This window comes from Antrostomus carolinensis, unplaced genomic scaffold (assembly GCF_000700745.2).
Source record: "Antrostomus carolinensis isolate BGI_N321 unplaced genomic scaffold, ASM70074v2 scaffold4759, whole genome shotgun sequence".
Taxonomy (NCBI): domain Eukaryota; kingdom Metazoa; phylum Chordata; class Aves; order Caprimulgiformes; family Caprimulgidae; genus Antrostomus; species Antrostomus carolinensis.
In genome coordinates, this window is record NW_010339103.1 from 88912 (window position 1) to 107571 (window position 18660).

Below are 18660 nucleotides of genomic sequence, written 5' to 3' on the forward strand. Positions count from 1 at the left end.
TAAACAGATCACCAGAAGTACACATTTTGATGTGTATTTTGAAGGAACACATTCCAACTTTCTGCGTAAAAAGAGTGCATAGCAGTTTTTTTGGCTGGGACCCGTGGGGCACATGCAGTTCAGAAAGACTGACCTTGGCAGCATTTCCAAACAACCACCTCTTATACAATGTGCATAAATTGCTCTGCTAGCCCGCCCCAAGCACTCCCCGACTAGATCTCTTTCATCCTCCTCACCTTGCATGGCACCAGCTTTGAGTTTAGCTTTATTCACTCTGACCCTGCATGTCAGTGTATTTTTATTTTTTAAAAGTAATGTGTGTTAACTAACTTATCAGCCCAAACCTTAGGTTATTCTTTCTAGTGCACTGTGGTATATCAAATGCTGGTAACAACAAGGGCATGAAAACATATAATATCTTCCAATTAGATCTCAAAGGTTATTTTTTTAAAACACAAACGTTTTTAGAAAAAAAGTATCAGCTTCCATTGGTTATTATAACGGATGTACCCTTGTGTCCTTGTGCTGGGTCTTGCTGCATCCTTAAGTGAGAAGTCACATCAAAGTGTGATCCGTTACAGCCTAGTGAATAGTTTCTAATGGTTTCAGTGTCGTATAGATGCTCCAGGGCATATCCAGTTAATGTGTAAGCATGCTTATCAAAGTACTGTCTGTGGGAGTTGTAATAATTTGGAGAGGCTGCTGGGTGGTCCCCTGGGGTTTGATGAGGGGATATGTCTGAATGCAGGTAGTCTTTAGCTAGTACCAAGCTAGATTTCGATATTCTGTCAGAATTAGGGCTGCTTATCCTAGACAGTGTTGTGGGGCTGTTGTCATAGTCATTTTCATGTGGGCTCAAAATCTTCCCATCTCGTTGCTGGATGTGTTCACAGGGAGGAGTGTTGGCAACTGTTGGGACACGGCAGACATCCCCTGCCAACTGCTGCTGAGGGTAGTTTGAAAAACAAATAGTGTGCTTCTTCCCTGTGCCATTAATGGAGACCAGTGGATCAGGGGTCGTTTTCCGCAGCTGTAGTCTGTTTTCTTCCTCTTTAATCATTTGCTGGGTGGCTCTTATTAGAGTTTCAATTTTACTGGGCTCATGAGGACTGCTCTGATATTGCTCAGGACGATACCGGTCGCCTGATTCACTGGCAGAGCCAGGATCAGGCGAGCTAACAACACTGTCCTCATCCCAGTGTCCTCTCCCTAGGAAAGAGAGAAAAGGGACAAGCATTGAAGTTGAAGGAGGCAAAGAATCTTGAAGAAAAGTACTCTGAACCTAATATTACAGATAGAAAACCAAGACACAGGCAGGAGACTCTTAACAAAGTCGTCAAAAATTACCATGGCAAGACCCCTTGCTTTTCAGTGACAACCTCTAGTTTCCAGTACCTGTACATGGAACAAATAATACAGCTAGAAATATACAAAGAGCTCTAAGCACCTCAACATAAACATCCAGTGCCATCTGAGACACTCTAGGCTAACCAAGCATTTGCGTAGGCCCACCAGATATGGCACCAACTCTACAGGAACTCTGTGTCTTCTGGAGCAGCCAGAGGCCAGGCAGGGTACCCTAGGGCATGTCAAAGTGCCCTTGACACCTGTGTTTAAGACCTTGACCCCTCTCTACCTCTTTGCATCAACAAAATCTGAGTCAATTAAGACCATGGTAAAAACAAAAATCTCAAGGAATTACAACTGTACATGACTTCAGTGTGTCTTCTTAGCCCTTTCCAGGAGCTAAAATATACAGAAAAAAGTATTGTGGAATAGTTTGTGGCCCCATGGTGACTTTATGCAGGTTACAAAACAATGAATAAACACAAGTAATGAAACAGTCATTCTTCTTTAGAAGCATAAGAACCCATAGCTGTTAGACAGGGTTACTGGGAAAACATATCATATCCCAGTGCACAAATATTTGCGTTCTAAAACTTTTAGAAAGGGAAGACATGACTATTCTTACCTCTCTTCAAAAAATAAGGCCCATAGACATACCAGAGAAGGTGTTCAGCTTGCATGTAGCTGAAAGGACAGAATCAGACCTGTCAGTCCTCACCAGGAAGAAAGTGAATGACCCCCACACCTGAATAGCCAACTAAGGTCCCACTATAATAAAGAATTTGCTGAGATATATACCTGCAGGAGGGTATGTGATGGATTTGCACAAATTACTTAATGATGCCTTTGCCTCACAGCATGTACAAAGTCTTCTTTGGGGATGAGGCCTGTTGGGTTGGATGGCAGTGTTCCTCAAAGGAAATCCATTTTCAGACTAGCATGAGAGTAGTTGTCCCTGCTTTGTGTTGGGTCAAGAAATACAGATCTGTTTGGATGGCAGATCACTACCACTGCGTTGCAAAGTTCATGACAAAAACAGCAACGGGCTTTTATAATAAATATATCCTGCCATTTGTAGGTGGAAGTACCAAACTGCAGAGTATCTCACAAGCATAATTTTATCTTTCACATCCTCTTAAGGTCTGGGCCCAAAATGCCAGGGCCTGGAGCAGAAGGGAGCTCCAGCTGCGAAAACATGCAATATGTCAGGCACATCATGACACGCTGGGGAGATGGTCAGCCACATCTCTAAACCACGTGCTCAGTCTGTCTCACTGTACAAACCATACTTACAGTGCCCCAGACTTCCTGAGGGTGACCAGAAACCCATGGGCTCATATGCAACATCCAGGGCCTGCCATACAGGTCAGCTAATTGTCACTATTGTAAGGTGATTCTGAGCCAGAACTACCAGAAGATGCATCAAAAGCACAGAAAATGAAAAAGTTTTCTGACGAAAAAAACTGCTCTGATAGCAACGTTCCCATAGCATTGTCAAAAAGACTTTCAGTTGTGGAAGGCCAAGGTTTGAAACTGCCTAAGTCTAAATGAAAATGGCACATTTGCAAGGGAAGCTGAGATGTTCCTCTCCTCAACTGAGACCAACATGTCAGGTTTTACCCCCAAAGCTACATGCAGACTGAAGGCCCACTGAAACATGTAAAACTTGATTCAATAAAGAAAATAACTGCAGCACTTGGAATTACACCAAAACCAAGGAACAAACTAAAAACAAATTATATTATCCATTTGCATTTATTATCCTTGATAAAAGTATGGAACAACTATTTAATATTTTTGCATTTGTACCTCTGTAGGATATTTCTACATCACTATCTTTCTATACTCAGTAAGAATTATCAAGCATAAAACTTGCCAGCAAAATTATCATATTCTGCTCAATTCTCTTTTTTGGAGAAGAAAAAGCTAGAGAAACACAGGTATGACAGAAGTACAGAACAGACACAAGGAAGGAGGTGGGTTCTCATAGGAAAAGTGGAGAACAGCACTCATCAGCAAAATGTAGGCGTCCTTTTCTTTCCTCATTTTTCCTCTGACTGCATTTCCTAGAACTTGATATTTAATCATTGTTCTAATCTCAACATAATTTTCCTTAGATTGGAACAAAATAGTACAGGGGGGGGTTTATTTCCAAAGCCTTATTTTGCAAGTCAACTGAGTAGTACTAATGTAATTAGCTAATATGAGTTCTTCAGACAAAACCTATGTTTTGACAGATTATGTTAGTAGAAAAGCATTTTTTTAATGCTGCATCTGTCCTTACAACCTTGAACTCTGATTTTTGAGTCACTTGCAATCTTCCAACTCTCAGCCTACCATTTAAACTGAAGGATCTTTGGATTTTTGCAAACCCAAGATCAGCCTTTCACTGTGAATTTTTTATCAGCTTCAGTCTCTGAAGATTCACTAATCCACTGAGGTTGCAACCTGCCTGACATCAAGCAAGGGTTCAGGCTTGGTGGTGAAAGGATAGATAGACTCAAATCAACTAAAAAATATGGCTAGGGATAAATTTCTGAAATTAAAAGTAAATGTTTAAATGTTTAAAGTAAAAAATTTTAAAATTGGTTTGCTAATTTTAAATAAAACTAAACAGCAAAACTTACAGAATCTAGTAATAACCAGTGCAGAGAAAGAAGTCATTTGGAGAACAATTTCTCCAAAGACTTTAAAGGATTTTTAATATCTAACTTGGGTTTAGTTCTAACTAATTTTGTGCTAAATATATTCTATCCAAAGTAATTTAATATTAAGTCAAATAAATAACACATTTGTATCAAGTGTATAAATTTGTTCATATTTTTAAGATCATCTTTAAGATCTCACCAGTCAGATATCCCCACTTCAATTTCACCAACTGAAAAATACACAAGAAATTATATTTTGCTGCATATAAGCCAGACTGTCAAACTCAATTGAACTGCAAGCATTCCTCATCTCCATAGACATGATCTCTGAGACAAGGACCTGCATCAAGAGTCTCATTTTCTGTCTCTCCCATAAACAGCTGCATGTTTATGTTATGTTGCTTTATCTGAGATGGTGCCACTTCTGCAAATCCTTGTTATCTCTTACCATGAATCCTGTGCACTGAAGTTATGTGGGGCATACTGTTTTCATACGCTTCTCTGCTTTCAGGGGATGACTTAGTCAGGGGTAATGCTGAACGAGAACCCCACCAGCTCTCCCTTCCCGGCTGCGGCGTGCCAAGGAAATACCGGCCAGCTTCACATCTGCCTCCTTCACAGGCCTGAGTATGGAAATGTCTGTCATCAGCCAGCCTGGAGTGATCGAGTGTAAAACCATAGCAGAGAGCACTGCGGTCTGAGTACTGTCTGTAGGCACAGGAGACATCATGGTGCTGGGAGCTCGGTCTGTCCACAGGCTCCAGCAGTTGGGGAGAAGCTGTATCAGTCAGGGGGCTCCCGCCCCACTGGCTCTCGTGGTCAGACTCAGATCTCTCAGTGTGAAATCCAGAATACTGCAAAACAGGAGAAGAAGCAGGGAAATTACTATGCCTGGGTGAAATCTGCAACTAACTGTACTGAAAAGACAGAGTATGCATGTGATAGGGTGTTTTTTGTGAGCGTGCCCACACGTCTGCACCTTCTGATTGGACTCCAAGTCCTTTCCTGTACAACACTGTAATGAGCTCACAGATGACAGGACAGGCCTCATGAAAGTCTAAAACATTCCATGTTGATCCTTAATAGCCATCTCCTTTATGATGTGTAATATTAGGCTCAGCAACATCAATGTCACAATTCAATATTTTTTTAATAACTCCAGGTTTTTCTTATTGCTTTGAAAGCGAGTGCTTATGTGCAGCAATGGTGCTACAATGCTCCTTGGCAAAATGCTTTAAAAAGGGACTCAAATAACACTGCTCCTGGAGCATTCTCACATGTCAAATTGAAACTGAATGTATTTCAAGTTCTTTTTCTAAGGGTTCCCTCTCTTTTCCTCATATTTTGTTTGTTGTTGGACTTTTTTTTCTTACCTGGAGTCGTATCTTGGAACTTCTTTCCTCCTATCGGTAGGGAAAATAAAGCCTCCTGTAGATCCTGGGACTATTGACTCTACTACAGAGTAAAGCTCCAAAGTGATGAGAGATTGTTAGGAAGCTAAAAATCACAGCTCCCTTGCAATGCAGGAACAAGAAAAATCCAGAAACTATTTGCCAGAAAGGTGACTGCTAGCCAAAGCGGGCAGAGTGGGCATTTGGCACCCTTACTTAAGCAGAGCCCTCCCCACACAGAAGAAGCAACTAGTAGGCAGTTGGAAAGGTAGACAGAATAGGAGAATGAACACTTTTTTAGAGAGAAGTAAGGGTTAAGTTAAATGTCACAAATTTCTAGATATTTATAATGAATGTTTCAAACTTTTAGATACTTTCTGGGGAAAAAAAAAAAAAAAAAAAAAAAGAATGCTTATTAAACCTCCTAGGATTTAGCTGTCTCATTTTTAAATCTTTTTATTTATTGGAACTGTCTAACTCCATGGAACATCTTTAAATCAATTTCACCCATGATTATGGATTGGGATGAGACCAAAGCTGTACATGCTCACCTCTTCAGTACTGCACATTCGTGTCACAAATCAATATATTACAACATGAGACCTTGGAATTCTCTCATTCCATCACTCACCTTCCAGATGCCCATTCTGCCTTTTCTTTAATAGGCATTAGGCCTCTCTCCTGAAAACATAAGCTTACCTTCCTTTTCATTAGACTGAGTTGCTATGAAACTCCTCATTATCAGCCAGGATCAAGGTTTTATGCACTTAGCGATCGAAACTACTGACCAGATGTTTGACTTACAGAAACTTAAACCATCTGTGCAACATCGGTAGTGGAACTACTTCATTTTTGGCATTTAATTGGGTATTTCTTCAGTATTCCAGTTCATATTTGTGAATACTGTTTGTTAACACAATAGGTTATTTAAAGGAAAGAAAGGGTCACTGTAAAGGAAAGAAAGGGTCATGGCTTTGAAGAGCTCAATTATATTTTGTTATTAGTTGTCAGAAGAATACCCGTAGGCAAAAAGCTTACCAGGAGATATGGAGGAGGCCAACAAGTTAGTACCACTATATTCCTTGCAAGTTTTAGAGATGAAAGGATAAATCTGATTTTGAATGGAGCTAAGATAGTTACAGAGCCACAAAAGAGTTATTTTAAATGCCAGTAACTTGGCATACATTAACTAAGAACTTTATTCAACCATCACAGTGTTATGTGACCAACTGGAACATCTAACACTTCTATTATCCTTTCAGATCTAATGTCTTCAAACTGCTTAGTCACAAGGATATCTTCATAAATACTGACCCAATTATTGTAAACTTTTTGACAAAAATATATAGACAAAATTAAGTTTTTTGATAAAAAATATAAATTACTAAAAAAAAATTAACTATTAAATTTTAGTTAAAATGGAAATTCACAAAAGGAAAACTACTTTTGTACCTGTTCTTAATTTTAGAATTATTTTAGCACTCATAAAAGTAAGTATAAAAAAGTTAAAAGTTCATTTATATTCTTATTAAATACAAAACAGATACAATGTATTTCTTGAATGAGGGGGACAAGGAAAATCCATTTCTAATAATATTATAATGAAATTTCTTTTTTTGCACAGTTTATGATGATATTAAATGCCATAGATTCTTTCAAACCAAAAATCTGTCAAACTGAAAATTCTTAATTTCATTTAGCTCTAATAGGTATTCTTCTACTAGTTCTCTGTTTCTAAGGACACATCAGGGTTCAACTTAGCTTCTTCTGAAGGAAATTTCTTCATTGAACTGAAAACTTGAGCTTTTTTTTTTTATCTAACCAAAAGGATTCAATTGCATAGGTCTTTGTGCACCCTTCTTAAAGAAAGGGAAAACTTTTCAAAGGGTACATGTTCAGTATATCAGAAATGCACCATGTAATGTCATATAACCATGTAGTCAAGACCAACAATACTTCATGCATATTCTTTGTACTTGATGTAAATGATTATTATTTAAGATCTGACCTGTAGCAGCTGCTGGGCCAGGGACAGAATTAAACTAACACAATGAATTGCTTGTGGCCCACATTGTCTACCAAGGTTTGATATGACTGCTTATTCTTAAGGTACAACATAAGCTGACATAGGCCAAAAATATGTCTAACTCCCTTTAAAGCTAATCACATCTCTCTTTGGCATCGTCAGGCTGCCTCTACTGCTGCAGTCCTCCTACCACTGCGTCTTCTGGGAGTCTGATGTTGACAGGTGGAGACTCCAAATACAGGCATGCGTGACATGTTGACAGGGGCAGAAATGAAAGGATGATCAAAGATACTGCTTTGCTGAAATGGGAGGGGAAACACTATCTCTCAAGTCAGAATTAGGCTTCCATATGTCAAGTGATGAAAGACCATAGAAAATGGAATCAGAGTTAATGAAAACTATGGCCAATTAAAATTAGTGAAAATATATCTATTTTTTTAATCCTAGTCCTGCCTCACCGGAAATATTTTCCTTTCTGTCAGTTTTTGCCTTCTGACTCCTATCAGGCAGAATTTATTATTTTTGGTTTTTTGACAAAGTTTAGCCAGCAGACAGAAGTTAAACATGATAAAAAACTTCAGACAGGCAACATCTGAAATCACTTCAGATTATTTCTGAATTGTCTTCTGGCATAAAAAACAACAACAATAAATAAATTAAATGATCCTCCAGCTGGTTTATGAAACTGAATTGCCACCTCTGGATACTGGAAATGTCTTCCAGACTGCTAATCCAGTGTACCATCCCAGTGAGAGCACACCAGTGGGATTAGCACTGACACAGAAAGAGGTTATAGGCCATCACTGATGCTCTTTCACTTCAAAAAAACCCTCAGGTTTTTATCATTATAAACATTAAATATAGTGAAACTCTCTCAGAGTTCTTTTTTCCATGAAAAACTTTCACTACATCAGCATTAGCAGCTTTCTTCTTGATTTGTGTCTTAACCATGAAAAAAAAAACATCACAGATGCGGGCTGCATTGTACTAAGAACATATGCATGCTTTTAAATCACTTTTATCTTACTTTTTACTAATGTAATCCTGAAATGTAAAATATGTTCTTTTTGCATTCACTATTATAGGCAGAACAGATGGTGAAAGGCTTAGATTAAAGTAATATGGCATGTCCATTAAAATAACCCCCATTGCTGGTGACTCTTCACTAGATCAGGAGTTATGTTTATTATCAAAAGAGGGGTTTGCTTTGCTTTTGAATACACTAGAAGTTGCCAAAGGTTTAGGCTACAGGAAAGATTTTTTTTTTTTTTTTAAATAAAAGGAAAAAAAAAGACTGACTAGAATTCAGCCTGATGCTGTTAGCTTTACCCCTTTGGGTGATATGCCCAAATAGAGGCGCATTGCAGAATTAATCCAGATTATCCATTTAAAGGAGCTATAAAATCAGTTTAACTCTAAAATCAGGTGTACCAATATACACCTACTAGAGAAGGCTCTTCCAAAAACTCGTGCATGCTATAACACACATCAAAGCCTCCATCCAACACACATCCTCTTGGGCACATCCTTACTTGTACGTATGCATTCATTTTATGCGTATACATATATATTTATTTATATTTATTTATATATATATAAATAAACTTTATCCAAGAACTAAGATGAGATATGATGCAACAAATTCTTACCCAGATCTGACCATAATCTTTCCATTAGAGGCAGACAACAGACAATTTTAAATATTTTCTTTAAACAATCATCATTAATGGGAAATTAAACCCCAAAGCAGTTGTTTAAATGATCACAATTAAAATGTTTTTCCAACCTTGTCGCTATGTACTCTGTACAGAATAAATGAGGTCCAGGGCTAGCTTTTGGGAACACAAAATAAATTAGGTCCAGGGCTAGATTTTGGGACTCTCTCACAATGATTATTATTATTATAGAGAAAGACTCCAGGCATCTTTTAAATCAACTCAAAATTTCCTTTTTCTGTAAATCTCTATCAAGTCTTAATCTCTCCTGTTTTTTTGTCTCCTCTTTCAGCTTTCCACCTCAATGGTAGACCAGGACTAGAAAAGCACTGTTCAACATGTTTGAGCAAGTCCTGGAATCTTGAATTTTGAGTTGCTCTCTTCTCTGCTTGTTCTTCCCCTGCCTAGGACTGTTTTCGTAGAACCCACTAGTCCATTATACTAATGTCACTCAGTGTTAATAAGATGCTGAGCAATGCCTCCAATTTAATGAACTCAGTGTCTTAAAGAGTCTACAAATGACATATTACACTATGTGTGCTTTTGCATAAGGTTTGAGGAGAAAAATATTAACACTGTTTTCAGTGACCAAAACATCCACCTTTCACCCTAATATTAAATATTCAGCTGAAATTTATTATCACAGTTTTCTTACAGTTCACATTTCATATAGTTATCCTAGGGGCACAGAGGTGGCAAGGGAGAGGATTCTCAGTCATCATGTAGTAAAATATGGTTCCCTTTTCTCTTCAAGAATGAAGAAAAGCAAATGGTTAGGGGAAAAGAAAAAAAAAAAAAGGAAAGAATGTGCATTTAAAATCTCCTAGGTGCCCTTAACTTTAAGAAATGCTTGGCCCACTGCCATTATTTTACTAATAAACTTCCTGCTTCCTTCCTCCACCAAAACCCAGGCTCCTGTATAAGCCAAAACCCATGCCCCACTTTTCAGACATGGCTTTTGAGTCACACTAATTCTCTGCAATTGACTGGTAAATTACATGGGCTGGAGACTGAGGGATGCAGGCCATACCACCTGCTGCATGTTCTTCACAACAGCTTTTCTTAGTCTTTCAACAGTTTATTCAGTGGTGGAGAAGGATGAGAGGGATGCAAAGCCAAGCTGCCAGCATTGCTTGTGGTGATGTGATACAATGAACGGTATGACCATTTTTCAAGATATTGGCAACTAGCATGGCTACTTCTTTTTGAATGATGAAATCTGTGAGTTTACTACCAGGCAGCTGGTAATGAGGATGCAAAATGAAACTGGAGACTAAACATTCTGAGCTTTCAGACCACAATCCCTGATAAACCAACAGTCTCAACGCTACACTGCTAGTTCAGGATTTTTTTCTGGTGGCAGAGAGAATAAAGAGGTACTGATGGAAGTCACACTTTCAGAAAGCAAATTGATGTGGTAGGATAACAGGTTTCCAGTTGGGATTGTCCTGCTAGCAAATGAGGACTTCTGGAAGGACTGTGTAAGGGGAGATAAAGGGTAATTTCAGTAAATCAAAGATAGTAATCTCAAAAATCCAATTTAGAATTAATTGTAGGTATCTTTCCTGATTCTTTAAAGCAGTTTTATTACAATCATTTGCTGTAGTGCATTCAAGAGAAAGATTCTTCTTTAACAACCCACAGAAATGTGTGTGAACAAATGATTAAGCAACAAGAGCCATAACAATCTCTGGAAAAAATGAGATTCTTAAAATTAAGAATCTGAGTTCATATCTAGGCGCCCGGTTAAATACTTCCTGTACCAAAAGCAGATGTAATTTAACTGAATTTCTTACCCTTGGTACTTTTGAGGGGAAAAAGAAAGAAAACATGGAAGTGATGTAGATGCTTGGGCTCACATTTTACACTCCTAAAGGTCAGTTTATAACTGCAGAGAAACTGTAGTCATTGAGGTTATTACCAGCTAAATATTGAATTGGACTCTAAAAATACATAGCTCTTCAATGTTACATCATGAATGCATACATTTATATCCACTGTGTGGTGGTACAAGGGCAGCAAGACTTGCATCATTATTTAGTAAACATAATAGTTATTTTGACAAACAGCTTTATTTGAGCTAAAGGGTCGACAACATAAGCATAGAAGGGCTATGGCACTGTCTGCAGAAATCAGTTGCATAAATGTATTAGGAAAGCTCCAGTTCAGAGACCAAATCAAGTCTGGTCCGTTCTTCAAGCAGGGACATGTTCCTTACACATTAAGCTTGAAAATGAAATCTTGGAAATTAAAGTCTACCGATGCCAATGGCCACCTCCTAGCGCTTTCTCCCTTTCGAAGATTTATATGTAGAAAAGCAGTCTTGTTCAAGTTCAGCAAATTAGCTTGTTGCTTTCCCTCCTCAAAACTCACTCCTCCTGACTATACTCTCAGTATTAAACTGCTGTCAGACATCTGGCAGCTTTCTAGGTATGTTGGAATTATTAAAGAGCAAGTAAGAAAAAGCAGGCTTTCTCAAATGGCAAAACTCACAATCCTCTGAAATCGCATATTTCAAAAGCAACATTTTCACTTGTCCTTCTATCCACTCCTCGTTAACTCTGAGCCTTATGTTGTTGTTGATGATGATGATGATGTATTATGCATGCTAAAACACAAATGTTTCCAGCTTTTTAGAAATAGTTTAAAGAAACATATTCCTGTCTCAAGATCTTATAACCTGTTGCCCTTTATTCCTTTTGAGTAACATGTTCTTTGACCCATTCTAATTACTTGGGTAAAATAGCAGTCAAAATCAAGATATTAAAAAAGTTTTCATTTTCAAAGAAAACTACCTGTGGGTATGGTGATGTCCTTGATTTTGACTTTGTGCTCGAGAGGCGAGATTTGCTTCCTTTTCTGTTGTCCGTTATGGTCGGAGTTGAATTTGTGTATGAGAATGCTGGCTTGGTAGCAGTGACCTGATCCAGGGAGAGCTGTAGTCCTTTATATTCAGTATCCCTATATAAAAGGCAAAAGTGAAAAACAAACTTACTTCATATCTTAATGGGAAACAGTCCTTCCTTCATTGTGGGGGGTTGGAAATGAAAGATATTTTTAAGGAAAATGAATAAAACCATCCAGGGCAAGCCAGAAAACCCCCTAATGCATTTAAGTAGTATCGCTTACTAAAACACAGCACTATTTTTACACTGAAAAGATGATTGCTTTTTGCATCCAACTGTTATCATCCTGATCTACTTTCTTCAGTAATAAAAAACAACAGGATGGGAATTTCTGGGATTTGTATTACAATTCTGCATTGGTCACATTGCTAAACAGTAAATAGGGTACATTTTCCTCAAAACTCTTTTAACTGTACAATTACAAACTTACCACGTGTGTATATGTGTGTGTGTTCATGCATGTCTCGGGGTGCACATAACAACCTACATAGATGACTACATAAATTGAACAAATTAATGTTTAATGGAAAACACTTCATCTTTAAGGTTATATTTTTCACTGTTCACAATGTTTTAGGCAATTGATGCAAATTTTTTGAATTTTTCTTCTTCTAGGAGTCCTGTGAGTGTTTATTCCTCTGTTTGAAGCTTCTTATACTGAAAGAGTTTACCAGTCAAAGAAAACAGCTAAATAAGTAAAAAGCTTGTGATTTAAATGGCCTCTCCCCAACTCACAAAATACTAGAGATTTTCTATGGAGAGCTAGATATAATGGCAGCTTGTGAAGTTCGGTACTAGTTTCTTCAAACTTTCTATTGAATACATAAACCTAAGGAAAACTGGCATTATTCACAATGTCTTACTAAGCATAACAAGGGCATATGCATTGGACTGCACCCCTCTGCACACATCTGTATGTCTGTTCATACCCAGGGGAGTAAGAAATGAGCTCTCCAGCTTTCATGTAGTCATACGGAACCTATTCTGACAATGATTTATTAAAAGACAACAAAGCAAGAGTTTTTCCCTGACCTACCTACCTGGAGAAAAAAAGAGGAAGGATTCATGGTTTTTCTCTTCCTTTGTGTTGGTGAGCAGGGAAGTAGAAGAGCAAGGGAAGAATAATGGTCCTCTTATGCAGTCAAGGAAGCAAAATAGCCTTTCACACATTACCCAACACTCAATCTAAACCTAAAGACTCATCCTTAATGAATGACATTAATAATAAATTGTTCACCCAGCTTTAGCAACAATATTTTGCTCTATAATCACACATATATTGATGTAAGCTGTGACAGTCTAACATTTTTAGAAAGAAACTGGACCACAACCTGTGCATATCACAGCTTAGTACACTGAAATGCTTTCAGTCAAAAGTCAGGGGCGGAAGGATAAACTTGATAAATCACTGAAATAAATGAAATCTAGGATCATAGAATCATTTTGGTTGGAAAAGACCTCTAAGATCATCAAGTCCAACCATAAACCTAACACTGTCATGTCTGCTGAGAACACCAAGCTGTGTGGTTCAGTCGACATGCTGGAGGGATGGGATGCCATCCAGAGGTGGGCCTGTGTAACCCACATGAAGTTCAACAATGGCAAGGTCCTGTACCTGGCTTGGGGCTATCCCAAGCACAAATACAGGCTTGGTGGAGAATGGCTTGAGAGCAGCCCTGAGCAGAAGGACTTGGGTGTACTAGTGGATGAGAAGCTCAACATGAGCCGGCAATGTGTGCTTGCATCCAAGAAGGCCAACCGTATCCTGGGCTACATCAAGAGAAGCATGATTCTATGACATGCATCTCCATAACTGAGTCTTACCAAATTATCTTTATGTTATATCACAGAATCACAGAATGTCAGGGATTGGAAGGGACCTCAAAAGATCATCTAGTCCAATCCCCCTGCTGGAGCAGGAACCTAAATGAGATCACATAGAAAAGCGTCCAGGTGGGTTTTGAATGTCTCCAGAGAAGGAGATTCCACAACCTCCCTGGGCAGCCTGTTCCAGTGCTCTGTTACCCTCACTGTAAAGAAGTTTCTTCTTTATAAAAGAAGAATATATAAAACATCAGAAACAAAGGATGTCAATTAATCTTCATACTTAACTACTACAGCAGCATGGGATATTATCAATAGTCCTGAAAAAACTATCAGTCTCATCCTGATATACACATTTCCCCTGCCAATTTGATTATAAGTAAAGGAAGGGTCCTCTGGTCTCAGTGTCAGAAAGTGTTACATCCAGAAATGAAAATGCATCAAAACTAAGTAAATAAGACATTCACAGCCTATGGGATATGAGGAGGTTCTGTTTTGGTTTTGAACCTACAAACTCTTTTGCCTCCTTTTTTGCTGGAGAACCCATAGCTCTGCACTCCTGCCATTGTCTGCCCATCTCTGGTGTATGCCATCCTGTAACAGTCTGCTGCTTTCTCTTGTCAGTGGAAGAGTTTTTAAAAATTGGAAGAAATACCACTTTAGTGTTCAGACCCCAGACTGTCACTCCAACACTACTTGCCTGCTGTTACAAGCTGAGTAAAGACAAAGTGTTCAAATCATGGAGGCTACACTGTACAATGCTTCTAGGCCACGATAATCTGAAAAAACACAGGCAAATCAGGCTGCCCAAAGCCTCCCGTGCCATTATGTGTTACTCTTCTAAGTCCTTGATATCACTACGGTGAGGAGTCACCCTCACAGACTACCACACATTGGAGTAAACACCACAAGCAGCTGTATCTGCAACCAATTGCTTAGATGGTTACATCATTAAACAAAAGATAAGAAGAAAACTATCTGAAGTTCTTGCTGCAGAATGCAAAGTTTCTCCCTAGAAAAAGAATACATCTGCACTGTCCTTGCAGATGAAACACTTGGACAATTTTTGCATCACAGGCATGATTCAGTACCATCTCAGTCCTGTCCTAGCTACCCCTCAGAAGAGCCAAGACAGATACCAGAACACCACTAGTAACAGGCCAAGATAAATGCCAGAAGTTTTGGGGTTGTTTTTTTTTTTTTTTTTTTTTCAAAAAGAAAAAGCAAAGAAAATATGGAGGAAGGGTCCTGTGGCCTCAATGTCGGATGCAGAAGATGTTCCACCAAGAATGAAAACATTTGAGTATACCCATATGCACTGTGAGGCCAAAGGCCTAGAGGAACAAGGTCTGACAGTGATACACAAAGTACAGGTGGAAATTCTGACAACTTCCTGGAGAAATTTATAAAACTTCCGTCAACCATGAAACTGCAATCTCTGGATTCCTCTTCTCAGACACCTGAATCCTCTACAACACAGTCCTAGCATCTCATGTTCTACATGTAATTCAAAAAAAGGTGGTGGATGCGAGCCTCTTCCTCCAAAGTCCTCACCTTCAGCATCCCACAGGGATTCTTATAATCTACATTTATCTACATGAGACTGCTGAGAGAGAGAGTGATATGGCATGTGTTCAATTGCTAACAGTATGTTGCTGACAATCTACTATTTATCTCATTTTCTGATGCAACTATCATCACTATAAAACATCAGAATAACTACAGGAAATTAGCTCTCAAATGAAGAACAGATGGATCAAACTGAATCCAGACAAGACCAAAGTGATGCATCTTTGCAAATGGAAACACACTGAAGACCTCCACCTTTTCATGATGTGAAACATCCATTCTTTCCACAGTTGGATGGGCATTCTAGGTCCTCTTTGACTCCTCAAAAAACGTAGATGCATATGCTTTTGGTAGCGTATGCTTCCAAAAATGTATTATTTCTCTTCTATCTTATCCCTCCCTCTTATATGAGAAACTGGCCAGTATGGTCAATGTATTAGGCACCTACAGACTGGATTTTCACTGTAGGTTAAAAGAAATCAGAAGACAAAGCAGAAAATCATTTTGCTACAATATGCTTCTTCCCATTTTCTTCCCAGACCTAACTCCCAGAAGCATTTTCACTCTGTACCATGTCTCAGGCTCTTCCAATGGTCATTATAAAGCTTGAGTCTAGATTTGAAAGCACTTATCAATTGATGTACTAGAGCTAGCATTATGAAAAAACAAGGATCAATGGCTGTACCTACTGCACTTTTCTGCAATAAAGCATCTGAAAGTTGAGCATAGAGTATTCTTTACTAAAATGATCTAGATATTAGCAAGCTGTATAGATGAAAGACAAAGGCTGAAGCAGAAAAGCATTTGGAGGAGGAAGCAAATCTGCACGTGACTTGGATGCCAACTGGATCTGCAACACTTGTGTGAAGAGTTCTCACAATTCAGCTTCAGAAGACACTTTCTGCCTACTATCATTGCCAAAATGAAACATGGTGACAACAGTCTATCTAATGAAAATTTGAGGAAGAGATAAAGGCTGATTAACAGATAGGCCCCAAAAAAAAGAACAGTAAGGGAGTATCAGAGCACCACAAAAACCCGAATTCTTGGCAAACAACAGACCTTGCACAAATATGGCAACTGAGAGTGTGGATAGAGCTGATAGAAACTGAAAAAATTAGAGTTTTTCTATATGGCCTTGTTGAAGGGAAAAAAAAATATTAACAAAGGGTGAGTCAGCATTTCTAGAAATAATGTTGGGAAGACTGGAATTAGTGACAGAGGCCCAGTGGGCAAAGTATGGCCCAAGATAAACTAAAACTGTACAGACAATCCGGGCTTTTTTGTAGTTGTGTTTCTTGGAGTAATAAGGAATACTGTCATCAAAATCTAAAAACTAAAGTAAGAATAACCATTAACATTAGAGAGCTAAGGACACAAATAATTTTGAAGATACGAAGATTCCCTGCTTAAAGACAGTGTTGGGTATGGAACAGAAGAGAACTTAAGCCCTCAAAAATGCTTTCAAATAGCAAGAGCAGCTAAACTGTGTATCCAGGGGAAGGAGTGAAATAACGACAACTATTAGTGAAGAATGAATATACAGATTCAACCAAAAGAACTTAATAAGGCGGACAATCAGACTCAAGACTAGAGATCTTATGTATATATATATATCATATATATACATATATATATGATCATAAGCAGCATAACCTTCAAAACAAGAAGAAAACCTTTAAAAAAGAAGAAAAAAATATCAGACCATGGAAAATACTGAAAAAGCCATAAGGAAAAGCACCTTTTTATGTTAATGCCACAACATGCCAGAAAGGAAGAATAAGCTGTACGTGCAGTGACTGAGTATACACAGGTAACCAACAGAGACACTGGTATTTACAGTGTATTTTGTTGCATCAAAAGACACTAAATATAGACACTTTAAAGAAGATTCACAGAAGTTCAATTTTCATATTATTTTCAATTATAACATCGGATTAGAAATGCATTTAATTTCATTCTCTCCAGCAGCAATGAAAATATCAATATATAACTGGAAACAGATCTTACCCTTATTCTCAGGTAGCTCTCAATTGATAGTCTAGAACAATGGGCAATGATTATACTGTCAGTGGAAATCACAGCAAATAAAGAATAAAAAGGCATCAGGTGACCACCTAGTCCTGACAAACACTGGATAACCTACACCCATATCATTTCTTATGCATATGAAAGTAATTAATGAAGTACAAGCTGAAAGTAAAAGCATGAGATCACCTTAATGCAGCAGGTTCCTACATCACGGATACAACTATTCACATGACTGAAGCAAAGTGCAAAGCACTGTTCATGCAAAAGAGAACAAGGTGTAATTTTAATTGGTTGCGGTATTATTTCTATTGAACACATAATATATGTTTATAATTTCCTCTAGTTTTACGTGAAAAAATCTATCAAAAGGAACATATGGACTCCGCATTTATTTTAGTTAAAAATCAGAAAAAATACATTTGCCTAATTTTCTGTCAGTCTAACAGAACACACAATAGACATCATGAGTTTAAACTGAAGGTGTTAATGTCATTAATGTTTGGTCTATTTTGCTGAGTTGTTGCAATTCAGTTAAAACCAGCCATGAAGGTGGTAAAAGTCTGGCACTTCCTCATGCATGTCTGACCACAATACTGTAATATATCATTCTTCTTCTTTTAAACAATGCCTGCAACTTTTAACATTTCCACACTCCAGCTCATGAAATGCTAACACAGTACCATTCAGCAGATGAGTGAAAAGAGAACAGATTCTGGCTGTTTGTCATCTTCATGGCTTTCTAAGTCAGCAGATGGTACAACAAAACAGATAATTTCCTCATCTGCTATGTCCTCTGTTCATGTACAATGTGTCTCAGAAATGTTTACAAAGGCAGCAGTCTGCTCACGAGACTTGTCGGAAGAAGTGTATGCAATCCCATCAGCATCTTTCAGAACCAGTCAAAATAAAGAGGTTTCACTTAGCTCATAAAGGAAGCCAAATTTCAGGACAAAGTTGGAAAAAACTGATGAACCTCACTGCTTGTTGTGAAACTACATTGACATTCAGTTGTGTGACCTCTAAGATACTCCCTGCCTCATTTTTTTCATCAGTAATTGGGATGATGTTAGTAGTCCTCCTTTGTAAAACTCAAGTGAAAAGTCCTGTATAGGCCTGACCTGTTTTTTCATCAGTAATTGGGATGAGGTTAGTAGTCCTCCTTTGTAAAACTCCTCAAGTGAAAAGTCCTGTATAGGCCTGACC

The 18660-nt window shown here is 38.2% G+C and overlaps 1 protein-coding gene across 1 annotated transcript; it reads right to left on the minus strand.

Annotated features, from left to right (window-relative positions):
* Positions 1-478: 478 nt before the first annotated feature.
* Positions 479-12088, minus strand: SIM1 (SIM bHLH transcription factor 1; the record flags this gene model as incomplete). Its single annotated transcript, XM_010175712.1, has 3 exons — positions 479-1209; positions 4444-4849; positions 11923-12088. Coding segments are annotated over 3 exons (1303 nt in total), but the record flags the coding sequence as incomplete, so codon positions are not given.
* Positions 12089-18660: the final 6572 nt, after the last annotated feature.